We start from the raw sequence: 17,122 nt of genomic DNA, 5'->3' as shown, positions 1-17,122 counted from the left end.
CCGACAGAATTTGCGATTGCTATATGACACTTGGTTAATACCAAGTGCCATAAAAAACAACAAAACAGTACAATCGCTAATTACTTCAAAGAGGGTAAAATGTTAGACAGAAAATGGGTTAATAATTAGGCAGTGACTTGACCGGATAATTGCATGTAAAATCCCAATAAAGGCTTCACACATGTATCTAGATTCTTAATAAACGTCCTACTTTTGTCAGAAATCCCAAGGAACCTTGGGAAAATTAAAAATTTTGGGGGGAGGGGGCGGTCCAGAAGGCCACCCCTGCGTACGTGCCAGATTATACATTATGGATGGTACATACTTCACTTTCCGCTGGCTAGTAGTTCGCTGGCTAAAATATTGTTCTGCTTCTACCACTACTAACAACTCACTGCAACACCAGACCACCTGAGGCAAGCATAGATACCCACGCTCCTCCTCCATCCAAGTCTATTCAAAGCTTCCCTCTTTACACCCTCCCAGAGAATTCCCATTTCTATTAAGTATTTCCTTTCAACATCCTCCAACCTATGAGGACGACCGGCTTTTCGTTTGGTCCTAGACAGTTGGCCAAAAATGACACTCTTTTTCAACCTGGCATCCTTTATCCATAGATCGTGCCCCAGCCATCTCAATTTTTCCCTCATTACAGCCCTAGAAAAAGAGATTGAACCATACTTTTTGTAGAGCTTAATATTTGAGACAAGGTCAGTCAGTCAGGTACCCAAAACAATCCTTATGAAATTTCTCTTGATAGTAAAAACTTTAGCGTAAAGAGCAGGGCGTTGAAGAAGGAGCAGCCCCTTTCAAATACGGGGTAATTTCTGTTCGTTTTAAGTTTTAATGTCGCTCCTTACTTTCAGTTAAAAAACTTGTTTTTTTAATTTAATTTCTGAAAGTTTATTAGTTAATCCATGTTTTGATTTCGGCTCTCCGCAGTTGAATAATTGAAGCGAAATTTGCATATTTATTTATTTGGCTAAATGGCTTTCCCATAGTTTTAATCGAATGATTTTGCAAAAAAGGAGGGGAAGGAGGCCCAGTTGCTCTCCAATTTTTTGGGTACTTAAAAAGGCAACTAGAACTTTTAGTTTTTACGAACGTTTTCATTAGTAAAAGATATACGTAACTTACGAATTAGCTTACGTAACAAACTTCTATGTTCGTATGTTTTATTTTTCCCAGATTCGACCATCTGGGGGGCAAAAGGGAGAGGAAAAATTAGAAAAAATTAGCTATTTATAACTTACGAGTGGGTTATCGGATCTTAATGAATTTTGATATTTAGAAGGACATCGTGACTCAGAGCTCTTATTTTAAATCCCGACCGGCACTAAGCCTCTGATTTTCCTTTTAAATCAATCTATTGATTCTTAGAATTTTGTTAGAACTCATACCATATGAGCTCTTGGCTCTTAGCTCTTCTTGCCTCGTCACAAGTGCCATATGAGCTCATAGCTCTTGGTTTTCGTAAAAAGAGTTTGATTTCCACAACAAAATATAATTATCCTTGATATTAGGGCGTTTATCCCCCCTTTTCAGGATAAAGTACAACTTTTAATGGATCAATTTTGGAAACTATCATTTTTCATTAAAATCGACGTTTTCGCAAATAGAAGAACTACCCCCCCCCCCCCTCCCCACAGCACCCATATTGCACTTTTAACCCTAAAAATTCCCTTTCAGCGGGATATAATAGATTAATCTCTGGTTCTAAATCGAACATAACCTGAGCCTAAAACGTACTTTTGAGGCTTCAGTCTTTTTCCCCCCATCCGCTACAATTCTGCTGATTAAAGTTAATCTGTATTTTCTGATATACGTGCTTTTTGCATTTATTTAGTTACTAAATAAAAAACGGCTACATTATATCTGCTGTTTCGAAGGTTCCCCCCCCCCCGAAAAAAATTTCTGCGTACGTGCCTGTGTATAATTACATAGTATTTAGAATAGTGAATAAAATGGATAATTCAATGTAACAATCTTGAGACAAAAATAAGAACAAATCAAGAAAAGAAACAGCATTTATGTGTGAATGTTTTTTATTTTCAGTGTAATTTTGGCATGAATTTGTGGATGGATATGAACAAACTGCTGGGTGCTTCAGACATTTATGATATTTTCCTTTTTTCTGTTTATGACAGATTAAAGAGGGAGAGACAAGGAGTATTTATATAATCTGAGAAGTATCCTTGTGGAAGTCAAAAGCCAGAGTAAATTAGCTATCTAATTAAATGTGAATTTTCAGAGAGGCTAGTACAAAGGAAAATTTAATTCAGGTTTTGTGTTGTCAAAATTTTTATATTTGGTATCAACGCGAATTCTCTGGCATTTTTTTAATTAGACAAAAACAACAGTGAGAAACTCTCATTTGTATTGTTTTAAACATCTTCACTCTTCTTTATCTGGTAACGGTATACTTATAAGCTAGATAAGGTAAGATACATTCATTATCACAGAAATAATTCATGGCACTTAGCAAAAATATATACATGTTACTGATCCTACGAGTGGGTTATGGTCACTTAAATAGTGGGAGGACAGAAGGACTATTGAAATACAAACTAAGAGTAGAAAAGGAAGAAAAAAGAGAGAAAGAGAGAGTGAGAATGGAGAAGATTTCAGTATTTTTTTTTTATTATTTTATTCTGATCCCCCAGGAAAAAATAGAAAAACCTCAGTACAAGATAAATAATATTTGACAACAATCCTTTAAGTTCAAATGCTCAGGAAAAAGTTACCAGAAATAGGATACGCAATGGCATTATGAAGCTGATTTAAGATGGATAAGAGGAATACCCAAGAGGCATTTGAAATAGTAGCACAAGAACTTCTGAATTATGGCTCTGAAAAATGACACCATTAACATAAATTGGAATCAGAATTGGTCCTTTAATTAAACCTTGGGGAACGTCATAAGCAACTTTTGAGTATTGACACCATAATAAACTATTATGTATAAGGACATAAAACGTGTCCTTGCAGGAATCCAGAATACCTCAGCATTATCTGTGTCAAGCCTTTCTTTCTTTAACCCAAGGACCTGGAACAAATGTGATTGGGTTCAAAAAAATTTCGATTTTAAATATTTCATTTTCTCAGTTTCATTTAATGCTCTCTGTCCAATGCTCTCAGAAAATTACATGTTCGACCTGAATTTCAGATTGCAGACAAAATGACAAATTTACCAAGTTCAGACTTAACAATATAAATGACAAATACGTGGTTTCAAAATCAAATAAAAAACTTTGAGGACAAACTTTTAGAAAAGAAAACAATTTCGAGAACTGCAATATTTTCTCGAAGGTGTACTTTACGGATAATGTCAGCAAGTCAGTTTGAGATGTTCAATCATCTCTTATTAAGAAGAAAAACAAGCTTAAAAAGAAAGGTTCTCAAGCTTAGGTTCCTCCAGTAGTTTCCCTGTGCTGTGTTACTTCGATAAATTTGGCGAGAAAAAGAAATTAGATTAGTTCGAGTTGTGACCGGTTGACTATTATGAATATCGATTCTTCTTATTGTTGAGAATATTTTTTTTTTCTTTTTTTCTAATTTTATTTTATTGGATTTTGATATTGATTTGTTATTATCGCGCCAAACGGAGCATTATAGCGTTTTTTACAAGAAAGAGTATACTCCCAAATTCTGTGTGCTTTTTACTCTGAAAAAAAATTGCATTCAAACAAACGGTCTTCAAGCCTGGATTTCAACCGTAGTCCCGCTGGCGTTATACTACATAGACGAAACTGGTGAGGAATAAAGATAGATTAGTTCCGACTGGCTCTAACATTAATTAATGTTGATCATCATGTGTAATTATCTAACTTTCGTATGCTGAGAGATGACAAAAAATACTTTTTTCTTTTCTTTTTTTATCAATGTCTAGGTGTGATTTATTTTATTATGGCTCACAGTGGAGTGTTATGGTGTTTTAAATGAGAAAAAGCCTATTCATCGTGATTTCCAGTGTGTTTTGGTTCCGGGGGGAGAAGACTGGAATGCTACCTTTTCACGTGGCAGTAAATTCTGATAATGGATTGTGATTTGAATGAAATACTGTTATCAAGGTTGCAAGAGCTAGAAAGAAGGTCTGTTCTATTAATCTGGCTTTTCAGCTACTTTAGCTCACGATATTAACGATATTTCACATTCTTTTAATATCCCACCAAGTAAATGTGTATTTTCTTATGAAATTATTAAAAAAAATCTTGTTTTAGGAGGATTTTGTTCTGGAATTGTCGAGGATGGGTGATCGGACGGGTGTTGTTGAGAAGTTTTTCATCGATTCGGGTACTAATTAGGCCCTTGTGAAACTTTCCTAGATGAAAATTCTGAAAATAATATTGATGGAAAAGAATACCAATTTTTTCATAGATATAGAGCCCAGCAAAAAATGGTGGTTAAGCTGTTTTATTTAAAAATTTATATTCCTGCCCGAATGTGAGATGATTTCTTACAGTTTAATATTGAAATTAATTTTGAATGTTGTATAGTTGAATTTTTTTCGCCTGATAATGAAAAACTTATAATTTTTTTATTACAGGCTTCTTGGCTCCATTACAGATGATTATTTGTCACTAGTCCTGGTAATTACCTCATTTTTCAACCCTGAGGTATTTGTTATACCTTCTCTTGAACGCCTCAAGGGAAGGATTTTCCGAGATTACCTCTGCAGGTAATCTCTTGTATGCTGCAATCGATCACCGGGTGAGACTCATTTTCAGATATTTTTGACGGAGAGTACCCCGCTCAAGGACGAGCTGTACTTCGGCGAGTTGATCACAAAGGCTTTACTCTATCAGGAACGATCTTCGATAGCTCCTCTGATGGAGGGTTAAACATGTACTTTTAGAAAACCGGCAGGGATATCGTGTCGAGTTGTTTTTGGATCAACTGTGGGTTTTAGGTTAGCTTTCCTGTTGCCAGAGGTTTCTACACGAACTGCTTGATTTTGAATTTGTTCGAGTGGAGCGATGTGGCTTTTTGGTGCACCATCGAAGAGAGGACATGCATATTCTATGACAGGTCTGATGCACGAAAGGAGAAGTGGCAGAATAGACTTATCAGGGAGAAGACTTTTGCATCTTAGGATAACTAATAATTCTAGGATAAAAATATAATCGTAGTGATATATCGTCCTCCTTCTTCTAGTAAGGTAAGTTTCATAAGTATAATTGAAAATATGCTAGTTTACTTTTCAAGTCTTTGGACTCCATTCATGATTCTTGACGACTTTAACATAGACCTAATGAGATGTTTACCTTCAGACCTTCATGAGATTGATAATTATGAATTACAGTTTTAGAATATTCTCTTTCTTATAAGTTATATCCGTTTTTTTTTGTCCCGCCACGTGTAGCCGATTCATCTACTTCGGTTATTGGCAATATTTTTTCGCCTCATACATGTGGGGCTACGTTGTAAGATTCCAAAGACATTGACTAGAGAAATTATTACAAGAAAAAAATATCTTTTAAATATATATAATTTAAAAGTAGCCCTTGGTGATTTAGATTGGATTGAAGTTTTAGAGAGAGAAATCCTAGTAGATCAATGGATGTTTTTGTATAGAGAATTTAATGAACAATTAGATCATCATTGTCCTTATAAAAAAAATGCATCATACAAATTTTTTAGCACGAACATCATGGATTAATGAGTACCTCCTGAGATTAATTAATGAAAATAATCATTTGTATAAGATAAGAATGAAATATTCATCACCTGATAATATTTTACAATTTAAAAATTATAGAATTTGCTGGCGAAAACTCTTAGAATGAGCGAAAAAAGACATTTTGATAATTCTGTCAGAAATACAACCAAAAGATTGGAAACAATTGTAATAGTTTTTGCCCTGAACTATTAATAGATAAATATGGCCTTGAATTAAAGGAACATGAAGCTTTTGCGGAAGCCTTCAGCTCATTTTGCTAGTATTGGAACTGATGTTAATCGTGGCATTGGATCGACTTCAGGTCATTCATATAAAGAATATTTTCTTCAACCAGAGGATACAAGTTTGTTTTTGACCCCAGCTAGTTTTGATGGGTTCCAAAAAATTTTACAAATTTAAACCGAGGTGATTTACTAAGTTTGGATTAATTTTTCAACTAATCTTCTGAAACATCTTGCATCTATAATTCATACACCTCTTGTTTATATTTTATATCTATGTTTATCTTCTGGTGTATTCCCTACTAAATGGAAAATTGCCAGAGCAACCCCACTATATAAGAAAGGTGATATAACCAATGTTATTAATTGTCGACCTTTGCAATACGCTCTCTTTGTCAAGATTTTAGAAAAGTTATTACAAAAAAGAATTTAACTTCTTTTGATGAAGAAAATCTTTTAACCAAAACCCAGTTTGGTTTTAGATCGGGTCTTTCTGAACAAGCAGTTGCAGCACTTTTGCTGCAAATTAATGATTCATTTGATAATGGTAATTATGTATCATGCATTTTTTACGATATAAAAAACACTCGATACTCTAAATCATTCCATGTTGTTTGAAAAATTGAATAAATAGCCAATTCTTGAAAGAGCAAAGGATTTAATAAAGTCATATTCACGAAATCACGGATTCAAAGTATAAACCCAAGGCTGTCTGTCTCAGCCTAATTCTTTGGGTGATATTGGAGTGCCCCGGGGTCTATAATTGGACCCTTTCCATTTTTGATACACATAAATGATCTCCCTAATTGTCTGTCCTGTAAGGATAACCTAGCAGTTATATTTGCAGATGATACAGTGGTATCTGTCGAAGGTAAAGCCCCTTCATTTTTCATTGAGAATTTGGCACTTGAAATGAATTCAGTTATTCAAGGGTTTTCTTGTAATTGTATAGCCCCGAATGTGTCTCAGACAAAATTTGATATTCTTGAGAGATCCTAGCACGGACTTACTGAAGTTGTGATTGATGAGTTAGCTGTTTCTAGGAGTAGACTTAAAAGGGTTAATATGTATAGATATTTGGTGATTATTCTTGATGAGTTTTATCTTTCCGTAATCATTCTGACCGTCTCCGTATAAAATTAGCCAAAATTTAGGATTTTCACATCGATTAAAGAATGAATTTCCTTTTCAGTTATTAAAATTCTTTATAAATTTTCTAATCATTTTAAACCCCTCCAGATATTGCAAAATAAAGCCATAAAAATCCTTGTACTTTCTTTCATGATCCTACACGACTTCAAAGTCATTCAGAAACAAAAGCTATATTTTTCTTTCTTCATATATTAAACCTTAGTCAACTTAAGAATTTGCAATTATCGCTCTGGCATTATGATGTTCAGTCTCCAGTAAGTTATTTTTATGAATCACGTGTTCTTGTTACCCCCTTTTGCTCACTCACTTCTTCGTCTGCTCTTTTTGGAGTGTATAGAATTGCCGTCGGTTAAATGTCAAAGAGATAAATTTTCAATGAGATACCAAATCTCTTTTATTGCGAATAGGATGAAATTAAGTACTAAAATTAAAAATGTTAATAGCCGTTCACTTTTAAAGACAAAATTAGTAGAATATATTATTAACCTTCGATGAAGGGATAATTTTACTTGGCAATTCTTTTTTAGTATTTTTTTTGTGAATTTAGCCAGCTTTGGGGGTATTTTTGGGAGTAGCCTGCTTTTTCTGTGTCAATCTACATGTCTTAATGTTTTTCGTTTGTCTTTTTACCCTTTTTTTCGAGCTCAGCTCCCTGTTGGCTTTATCTAGTTATTTGGGTTTATTTATTTTGTGTGAAAAAAAATCTTGAATCTTGAATCTAAATTATATCCCTACAGTCTTTTATTTACAACTTTTAATCTTTTAAAGCAAATTGTCTAGTTTTTATTAAGGTTTTTACCGTCTTCTTTCTTTATTGTCTATGATTTGAAATAAGGTGAATATATAATAATTTAAAGTAAAAGAGAGAACAAATTTTACGTAATGATCGTGGTTTCGCCCTTCGTAGTCAAGGTCTTAAGTAAATTGTTGATGAATATAGTGCACTGAATTAAGAACAACGATGCATATTTTTGACCTATATTCTAAATATACTTTTATAATAATTAAAATACTCATTTCTATACACCTACAATTTTTTCCAAAAAGACCTTGATCATTGACCTGTGAATAAGAAATAGCTTCCATGCTCAAAAGAGTTTAAATCTATACTAACATATACGTGAATCCATTCAGCATACTAAAATTTTCCAGAAAAAGACTCATTTCGGTTGTGAAATTATTAATGGAATTGTGAATATGCTATTACTAAAATCGTTAAAAAGAAAGAACCCGAAAGTTCCAAAATATTTTTACCAGTGGGGGAAACTGAGGGGCATGGTACCCCCCAGATTCCCACTTAGATTTTGAAAATGCCTCTTTGGGGGTATTTTCATTTGAAACGTCTATTCTGGTATTTTCATTAACAATATTGAAAAGTAACGACACATCCCCTCCTCCCTATGCTTTTAAAAATATGTTTAAAATCCCAATAGATTCTTTCGAATTGACGCCACTGTTTTTTTTTTTTTTTTTTTTTTTTTTCCACTGGATAAGACATTAAAATGAGTAGCACTATATTAAAATAAAAAAGTACTCGGTACTTCGTTTGATGACTGCTTGACTGCATTATAGGCTAAGCCAAAACTTTTCTTTATAATCACTTTTCTCTGATGCTTGTTGTGGCATACTGTCTCTGGATCCACTAACAGCCCACAAAAAAAAGAGGCTACCACTTTACAAGAAAAAGAAAGACAGACAATAACAGAAAAAACTAGAAAATACTTAAAAGTACAAATTTTTACTTAAAATTGAAAATATTTTTATGTTACGGTCTGATTTCAAACATTTCCAGTCTTCAAATTTCCTATCTTTTATCTTCTTTGTTTGTTTTATAACTTTTATTTAGATTAAACTGATTTATATTTTGAATTCAAAAAATTAAAATCGACTAAATAATTGTATTTTTTTCTGATTTTTATCTTCTATTGGTAGCACTATGCCACACCTCTGATTTTTTTTATTTTTGATTAAACCTAACTTAGTCAAATTTAATTTTCATCATTAAAAAAAAAAAAAACCTAACTGTAATTTAAAATTATTATAGATTATAGCGTTTGATTATAGTTATTTTAATTTTTTTGATTTTTTCGATTTTTATATTATTTTACCGAATCATTATTTTTGGTCCATTTTTCTTGTTTTTGTTCCTGTTCTTTTCATTTCTCATCTGCTTTGTTTGAAACAGGCAAAATATTCACGTTTTTTTCTACTTTCTTGCTATTTTTTGTTCGTTTTTGTTTTTAATGGCAATAGACCTGTTACTTTGCTACAATAAGCTCAATAACCAGTGCTTCTAATCAATTATTGTTTGAACCTGATTAGGTGTAGGTCATTAGCTTCTATGTCCATTAGCTTTGATTAGGCTCCCTTCCTCATTGAGCTTCTATTAATAGCGTTTAATCCAAAATACGTACATTTCTTTGACAATGGCTGAAATAATAATCAACCCGGTTACATGGATGCAGTAACAAGTGATGTATCTTGAGGGTATATTTTCCCTATTACCTTATCTTAGACCCTCCAAAGTGAGGAATGGCGCATGGGGCGTCTACGAACCCTTGCCAGACACCTTGGAACTGAGTTGCAGCCGCGACATCCTCCCGCTGTGATTGAAGAAACAGCTCTGCAATTCTCAGGTTTCTGTCGTAATCCCGTCTTACGGTGTGTCTTGGTAGACCTCTTATGCATCTCCCCTCAGGGTGCCACTGATATAATGGTTTTGGGAGTCAATCCTCTGGCATAAGAAGGACGTGGTCAAGGTGAGTTAATCTCTTACGCATCAGGAGGTCATTAACTAATGGCTGACCAGTTCGCCGACTGACTTCTATATTGGCGTTGTTTTCCAGCCCCAACCCCCTGTTTACCTGACCTTATTTCTCCGGCTACCCCTTTAGAGCTAGGTCAACTCTGGGTGAGCTTACAGAGTCACGCGACTGACCTCCGTTCCAAATCAAATAACCAGCGATACGAGGACTTGAGCCCTTGCTTTCATGGACAAATGATTTCAAGTCTAGCGTGCTAACCACTGGGATGAAGCGCAATTTGAAATGAATAAATACCCAAAGTAGATAAAAAATTCTGCCCTCCAGGCCTTCTTTCTGTCTCTATGGGTTTATGTGTATTATCTAATCATCGTAGGTGCATAAGTTTGAGGCAGCCTTTATGTATCTTTATGAAGAATAAATTTGCTCCTTACAAAGTCACCCCACTCTACAAAACTTCTAGACAGTTTTCCAGAGTAAAAATATTAGAAAAGGGGCGAAATCCAGAAAGAAAATCGAAAGATTGTGAAGAATATATTTCTTTCAAGTTAAAGCTCCTGCAAAAGTGACAAAAAAGCCATAATAAAAAAGACAGAATTTAGGGTTACCTGATAATATAAGAGATAAGATAGTATTTGCTTTTAAAACATGAACACAACATAGGTTGCGCTGCCTATGCCAAAGTAAAAGAAAACAAAAATGAAAAATACAAAACATCAAGACAAATGTAAAATATCCATCATGAAAATGGTCAGACCTTTCTTTGACATTAATCGCCTAAAGGCAATTATACCAGGAGTTTGAAAATGCCAGCTATGATCATTATGTGTCACAGTGGTAATTTATATGTCAAGGAAAAAGTCTTGACTTACAGTTGACGTTTCGTCAGTAATCACGACTGATGGTGATCTGGGCTTTTTCTTAAAGAAGTTCTGGAATTTTTGTGTGGCTATTACCGGGTCAGTTACTGAACCAAACATATCCATTTCAAGCGCTTAATCTCTCCTTAGGAACCAAATGTTGAGGACGCATTGTTGCTGATTTTTCTGCAACAAAAGTAATTTTAAGTGGGGAAGCTAACAAACCATACTTTTATAAAAGCAAGTCATTTATTGCAATTCTTTGGTGTTTGAGAAAAGTAGGAAATCTTAATTTGGAAATAATTTTGGAGAAAAATACTTGTTTAAAGCAACAACATTGTGATAAGGTTAAGGATAAAATGTGTCACAACAACAAAAAACAATTATGCCATTCTTTGCTCTAGGTAAACGCCTCCGGCTTCAATTGCTCCAGAGTGTCTGCAAGTCAATAAGGAATTAAATAACTATACGGCTAAGCACAACGACCAACATGATTTTGCGTTTCAGTCCTAAATAAAATATTGTGCGGTTGATATTTTGCTAGCTATAAACAACTTGACACAGTTTAAAAGTTACCTGGAGAAATCGAGGAGAAAACACGAGAATCGTAGGATGATTCGCCCCCAACCACGCATTGCACTTCTGGCCGAAGGCATTGAATCTGGAGGTTGGGGCCTGCGCAGCACGACCATGCGAAAAAAAATTCAAACAGTTTAAACTGGCGCGTAAAGAGTTTTCCCTAGTAGCACAGAGTGAAGCTTTGCTTGAATATGAGTTTCGCTTTTGTCCCTTTAGTTCCTGTTGTTTATCCTATTAAATTGGAAAAATGGGTGTTATCAAATGAATGTTAGCAGGGATGGTAATAGTTAAAATAAACAGAAATAGTCCTGTATAAGAGAGCGTACTCCGTTTCATACTGACTTTTTACTACTTTTTTTCTCGAATCATGGTTTGGTGGAATAAATCTAGCCAAGTTGTAGTTGCAAGTGTTCACTAGTTGATTGCCTGTAAAATTAATATTAAATTAAAGTGCTATTAGTTAAAGTAGTTGCCCATCAAAGAGTCTTTTCATTCTCGAGATATTATGAAAAATACTTTTCAACCCATTCCCAATGCACTTGTATAGAGTATTTGCTGTTAAAATGTCATAGAAAAATAAAACTTTATTGTAAAAAATAGGAAGTCGAGGGAGGAGGCAGCTCCCCTGATTCGCAGAACAGTTTTTTGTTTGTCGCAAGTTCGAATATTATGTCATATATGGAATAATTTTCGGAAATAATTTTTGAAGTTGCTAATGATGTCTTACGGAAGAAAGTTAGGAACACAGCTACGAATATTTGTGAAAAAGCTCCACGTTTTATCAGAGAGGAGAAGGGATTGGAAGAAGAATTATCTGATTGATAGATAATGTGAAAATAAGAGGAATGTAATGAAAGTGGAGAAAGCATTAAAATATAAACTAAGGAGGTGTGAAGTGGAAGCCATGGATAAAATTGCCGAGGATCTGAAAGATGCAGCTAGTAGGCATAATACTAAAATATTGTATTGGTGTGTTAATAAATTGACAGGGAGTAGCAAATCCGGACTCATACCAGTTAAAAATAGGAATGGGGGCCTAATTCGTGATAAGTAAAGAGTTAAAGAGTGAAAGGCAGAACCTTTTGAGAATTTGCTAAACCATGATAGATTTACAGAAAAAGATATAGAGGAAACTGAAAAAGTTCTGATACCCTGGATATGAAGGAAGATTTGTTTTGCGAGAAAAAGTTAGCGACAGTACCAAAAGGAGTAAAAAATATTAAGGCCAAAGATGCTGATATTACTAACGACATACCGTTAACCTTATTAAGTATCTCCTAGCTTCAAGGGTACGCTATGAGTAAAAAGTACAAAAGTATTAAGAAAGAACTCGTAATTCATTAAATTATAGCTTCAATGATAGACTGTCGATAAAAAGTACAAAAGAATTAATAAGGCACTCGTTATTAAGTATCATCTTACTTCAAGGGTACACTGCCGGTACAGATTACAAAAGTATTAAGAATTTACTCTTTAGTTCAAGGTTACATTGCAGGTAAAAAGTACAAAAGTATTAAAAAACGTACTCGTTTTTAAGTATCTCCTTGCTTTGAGGGCACCCTGCCAGTACGAAGTTATTAAGAATGTAGTCGTTATTAAGTATCTCCTAGCTTATAGGGTACACGGCTAGTACAAAGTATTAAAAAGGAACTCGTTATTCATTATAATCTAGCTTCAATAACAGACTGTCGGTAAAAAGTACAAAAGAATTAATAACGCACTCGTTATTAAGTATCATCCAACTTCAAGGGTACACTGCTGGTACAGAATAAAAAAGTATTAAGAGCGTACTCCTTACTTCAAGTATACATTGCAGGTAAAGAGTACAAAAGTATTAAAAACACGCTCGTTTTTAAGTAGCTTCTTGCTTTGAGGGTACCCTGCCAGTACGAAGTCATTAAGAATGTACTCGCTATCAAGTATCTCCTAGTTTCGAGGGTATACGGACGGTACATAGCACAAAAGTATTAACAACATACTCGTTACTAAGTATCTCCTAGCTTCAAGGGTATACGGCCGGTACATAGCACAAAAGTATTAACAACATACTCGTTACTAAGTATCTCCTAGCTTCAAGGGTATACCGCTGGTACAGAGCACAAAAGTATTAACAACATACTCGTTACTAAGTATCTCCTAGCTTCGAGGGTACACTGCCGGAGAAAAACTGAGATTCGATCGTGTCCAATAAACCAACTTGGATTTTCTAGGACTTCTCCTTACAAATGAAACGTGCGCCGTTTTCTTTGACGATATAAAGAAAAACAGTTCGCTGACACAGTCTAATCTATTTACTTATGAAGATAGGTTCAGCAAGATCAGTAAAGCAGACCTACGCTGCCACTGGTAGGCATAAAGAGGGAAGGAAGGCAAAGAGAAAGGTTATCGATCAACGTGCCTTGACGAATGACAAATATTTTTTTCTGTTATTTTAAGATAAATGACATGGCAAATAATTTGCTTATTGTGTCAATAGTAGCAGTATTAACATTCTTAGTTAAGTAAACATTTTCTTAGTGTCCCTCTTTGGGCTCGTTATATTTACTGACAAAACAGTGGTTTTGATATTCCATAAAATATTATCAATTGCAAAGACATCGTTTTGAGATTAAATATCATCGTTTAGTATCATTTATCATTATCGCTTAGGTAAAAATAAAAAACAAAGGCAAGGAAAAAAAACGAGTGAAATTTTTGTTGTTATTCTCTCGGATGTCCCTCCTTCCCCGTTTGATACAGTCGTTTTGTTCAGCATAGTAGAAGGGTCTAGAAACTATGTCTTCAGTGATATTGGGCATTTCAACCACCACAATTGTGTAATTGGACCATTATGCTTTAAAACTGAGTGTTGTTTTAAACAAAATGAAAAGGCATTGTGCTTAAGGTTGCCAATAAGACACCTGAGCAATATATCAAGAACGACTGGGGGTATTAAGTTGACACTTTTGGGGCCACTTCTGTTACTCCTTCTACTCTTACAACCTAAATATATAAAAAGAGTGTAAGTGCATCCAGATTGTTCAAGAGCATAAAATTAAAAAAACTTATATAATTACATAAAATTACAGTTATAAAATTAGACTAAAAAATACTATTTTCGTCAGGATTATAAATTGCTGAAAAAGTTTCGTCAACACACAATTATCAAGCCAAACTATGGATTCTTAAAGAAAAAAATTGAAACGATGTAAAAGGTTACAAATATGAAAAAGACTATGCAATAAAAATTAACAGAAATTAATTTAAAAAACTTTGTCCGAAAATGAGTTTTTCAAAGAAAAGTGAAGAACTCCATGAAGCCCAGTATGAGCAAAATAGAGTCATATAATTTTCCAAGTGTAAACCTACCACAAACCCCTCTCAATAAGTAAATAAAACTCAAAACGAACAGAAATTACAATAAATAGCTGAGTCAAACGCAAAACGAGCAAAAATTAACATGAGTAGGACTGATTACCCCCTTGCCTTCTCAAGACCAGAACATAACCAGGCTTTACTGAAAACGAAATACTTTTTAAATGTTTTAATTTTTTTTGCTTTCATAAATAAAAAATTATCAAAACTTTAAGGAGTAAATATCACTATATGTCAATGAAACTGACAATCCGTGGCCATTTTTTATTTTTTTTTTTATGGTAAATCGCAAGTTGAATTTTCACATTTTTTTGGTTATTACTTATACTGACAGATTTTGCAAAAGTAGGGAATATACCCTTGTTTTTGGGTATATTTGTATATATTTCTGTTTGCATATTTTTAATATGCAATAAAAAGAATATAAAATGTATTTTAGCTTTTCCATATACTTTTTATATTTTTTTCATATGTTTTAGCTTTTCAAATACATTTTTTTCTTATTTCTTATACTGGACAGATGTTGTAATAGTAAGGTATATACCATTTTTTAAGGTGTATTTATGTGTATCTCCTTTTTTATATTTAAGGTATACAATAAAAAGAATATGAACATATATTTTGGAAACTCAGTCCTCCCACGAAAGTGGCTCTGATAACCAAAAGATAATTCAACCGTAAGTGGCTTTGAAGTCCAATAGATAGAAGGTTTTTTGGTATTATTATAGGATTTGGAATATTTAAGAAGGAAACATGTCCCGAAACAATTCTTAATTCATAAAATACAGAAAACTTAGAGTTAGCACATTTGGAATGCTCTTAAACTATATTTTATCTGCAACACCACTTAATATACAAATATATAGCCAAAATTATATTTTCAATGGGAACAATTCTTCACTATTTAAGCTTTCAACTGCTATTGTAAAAAAATTCCCTGGGAGAAAATACCCTAATAATTCTTTTATTATTCATTTAATCAGATATTGAGAGTTTTAGTCCTTTTTTCTAAGATAAAGTGATCAAAAACTATCCAGCCATGACGAGGGGGGGTGTTTTTGGAATGGGAGGGGTAAGGAGGGGTATTTTCCACTTTTTTGGAGTGGAGGCATTTTCTAAGGGGGTGCATTTTCTAAGGGGGTGCATTTTCCGGGGGGTGTGTGGGGGGGGGGTTGTGCAAACACCTAGATCCATAGACAGTAACAGGAGGAAGGGAATCCCCATCAAAATACGTAAAAAGGAGAAATAAATCCAACTTTCAATGGTTCGTGTCGTAGGATTTTTTTTTTTACTTCAGTGACAGCAAAACATAGCTTTTTTATGAATCATCTTGACAGGCGTTTATATTATGAATTAAAAATAAAAATAAACAATTCCCACGAACTTCAACATGTAAAGATTCTAACTTGTGTTTTACCCAATAATTGCCTTTAACGGTTGTTCAGTTGCAAGGGAATCAGTTGCAGGGAGGTATTGAGTCGCACGGGGGTTCAGTTACAAGTTAGATGGAGGCTCAGTTAAATGGAGTTCAGCTACACATGGGTCGAGTTACGGTAGGTTTCAGTTAAATGGGGTTCAACTGCACAGGGGTTCAGTTGCACGAAGGTGCAGTTGCGTGGCGGTTCAGTTTTATGGGGTTTAAGTTACAGAGGTGCAGTTGCTTAGGGTTCAGTTACAAATTGCCTACAGAGAAGTAAAAACAATACCTCTGGCATACATGAGTTAACCACTGAAATAACGACATTTATGATTTGATCACGCTTCAATTTAATCCAATGTTTGCAAAGTTTGAACAGGCTTTAAGAAGTCTGAGAAGTCAAATTCAGAATTAGAAGGAGAAACATGGTCGAATAGAAAGAAGCTTGATGATTATGATCTAGAGTCCTTGCTCTATAGTCTTGTATATCATGGAGTCAAGTAGTTGCCTGGTGTAGACACTAGTACGACAATATCTCGCATTATAAATAGCAAAATGTCTATGACTAACCTCTCGTCTTCTTATTTGAGCAATGAATGCCGTCTCAACTTAAAGAGTGAGACTATAGGGCATGAAGATAGTTGTATTAAAGTTGCTCCGAGGATCTTTAAATTTTCTAGCAAAGATGTAGCTCAAAAAAGGATTTAAAGCAAAAGCTAGACTTTCTTTAATTTCTGTTTTTGTAGCCTAATCTAGTTTCAGAGTAAATAAAATCCACTTAATTACTGAATTTATTAAGTCTTAGATGTTATGATTAATGTCTCTGTATTTGTTCATTTTTTGTTTTGTTTTTTGTTGTTTTTGTTTTGTTTTTTGTTATTTTTGCTTTTACTTTAATTTTTCATTCATTGCTTTAAGATTACCTTTTTTACAGGTAAGAGAGGGCTGCGTCTGAAGTAGCAAAATTTAGTCTTGAGAATTATTAATCCAGAGGAATCGCCCAGTATGATGATTCCCCTAAAACTCACTTATAAAAGCATTTTGCATCACGAAGAGTTTTGGCAAAAGGAACACCAAATTATACCAAAGACTTTTCT

The 17,122-nt window shown here is 34.0% G+C and overlaps 1 protein-coding gene across 5 annotated transcripts in view; it reads right to left on the bottom strand.

The window, feature by feature from the left end:
- LOC136036418 (solute carrier family 35 member F3-like) overlaps nucleotides 1–17,122 on the bottom strand; it is a 183,027-nt gene that overhangs the window by 156,096 nt on the left and 9,809 nt on the right. For 2 of the 5 annotated variants that reach the window (XM_065718638.1, XM_065718637.1), the window contains exon 2: nucleotides 10,688–10,861. In XM_065718638.1, coding sequence (XP_065574710.1) covers nucleotides 10,688–10,801 — 114 coding nt within the window. In that variant the 5' untranslated portion in view covers nucleotides 10,802–10,861. The other 3 variants (XM_065718639.1, XM_065718635.1, XM_065718636.1) reach the window with 3 other exon arrangements.

Source organism: Artemia franciscana, chromosome 15 (assembly GCF_032884065.1).
Source record: "Artemia franciscana chromosome 15, ASM3288406v1, whole genome shotgun sequence".
NCBI lineage: Eukaryota > Metazoa > Arthropoda > Branchiopoda > Anostraca > Artemiidae > Artemia > Artemia franciscana.
Note: the sequence above shows the minus strand (reverse complement) of the source record. Positions and strands in the feature narration are given on the sequence as shown.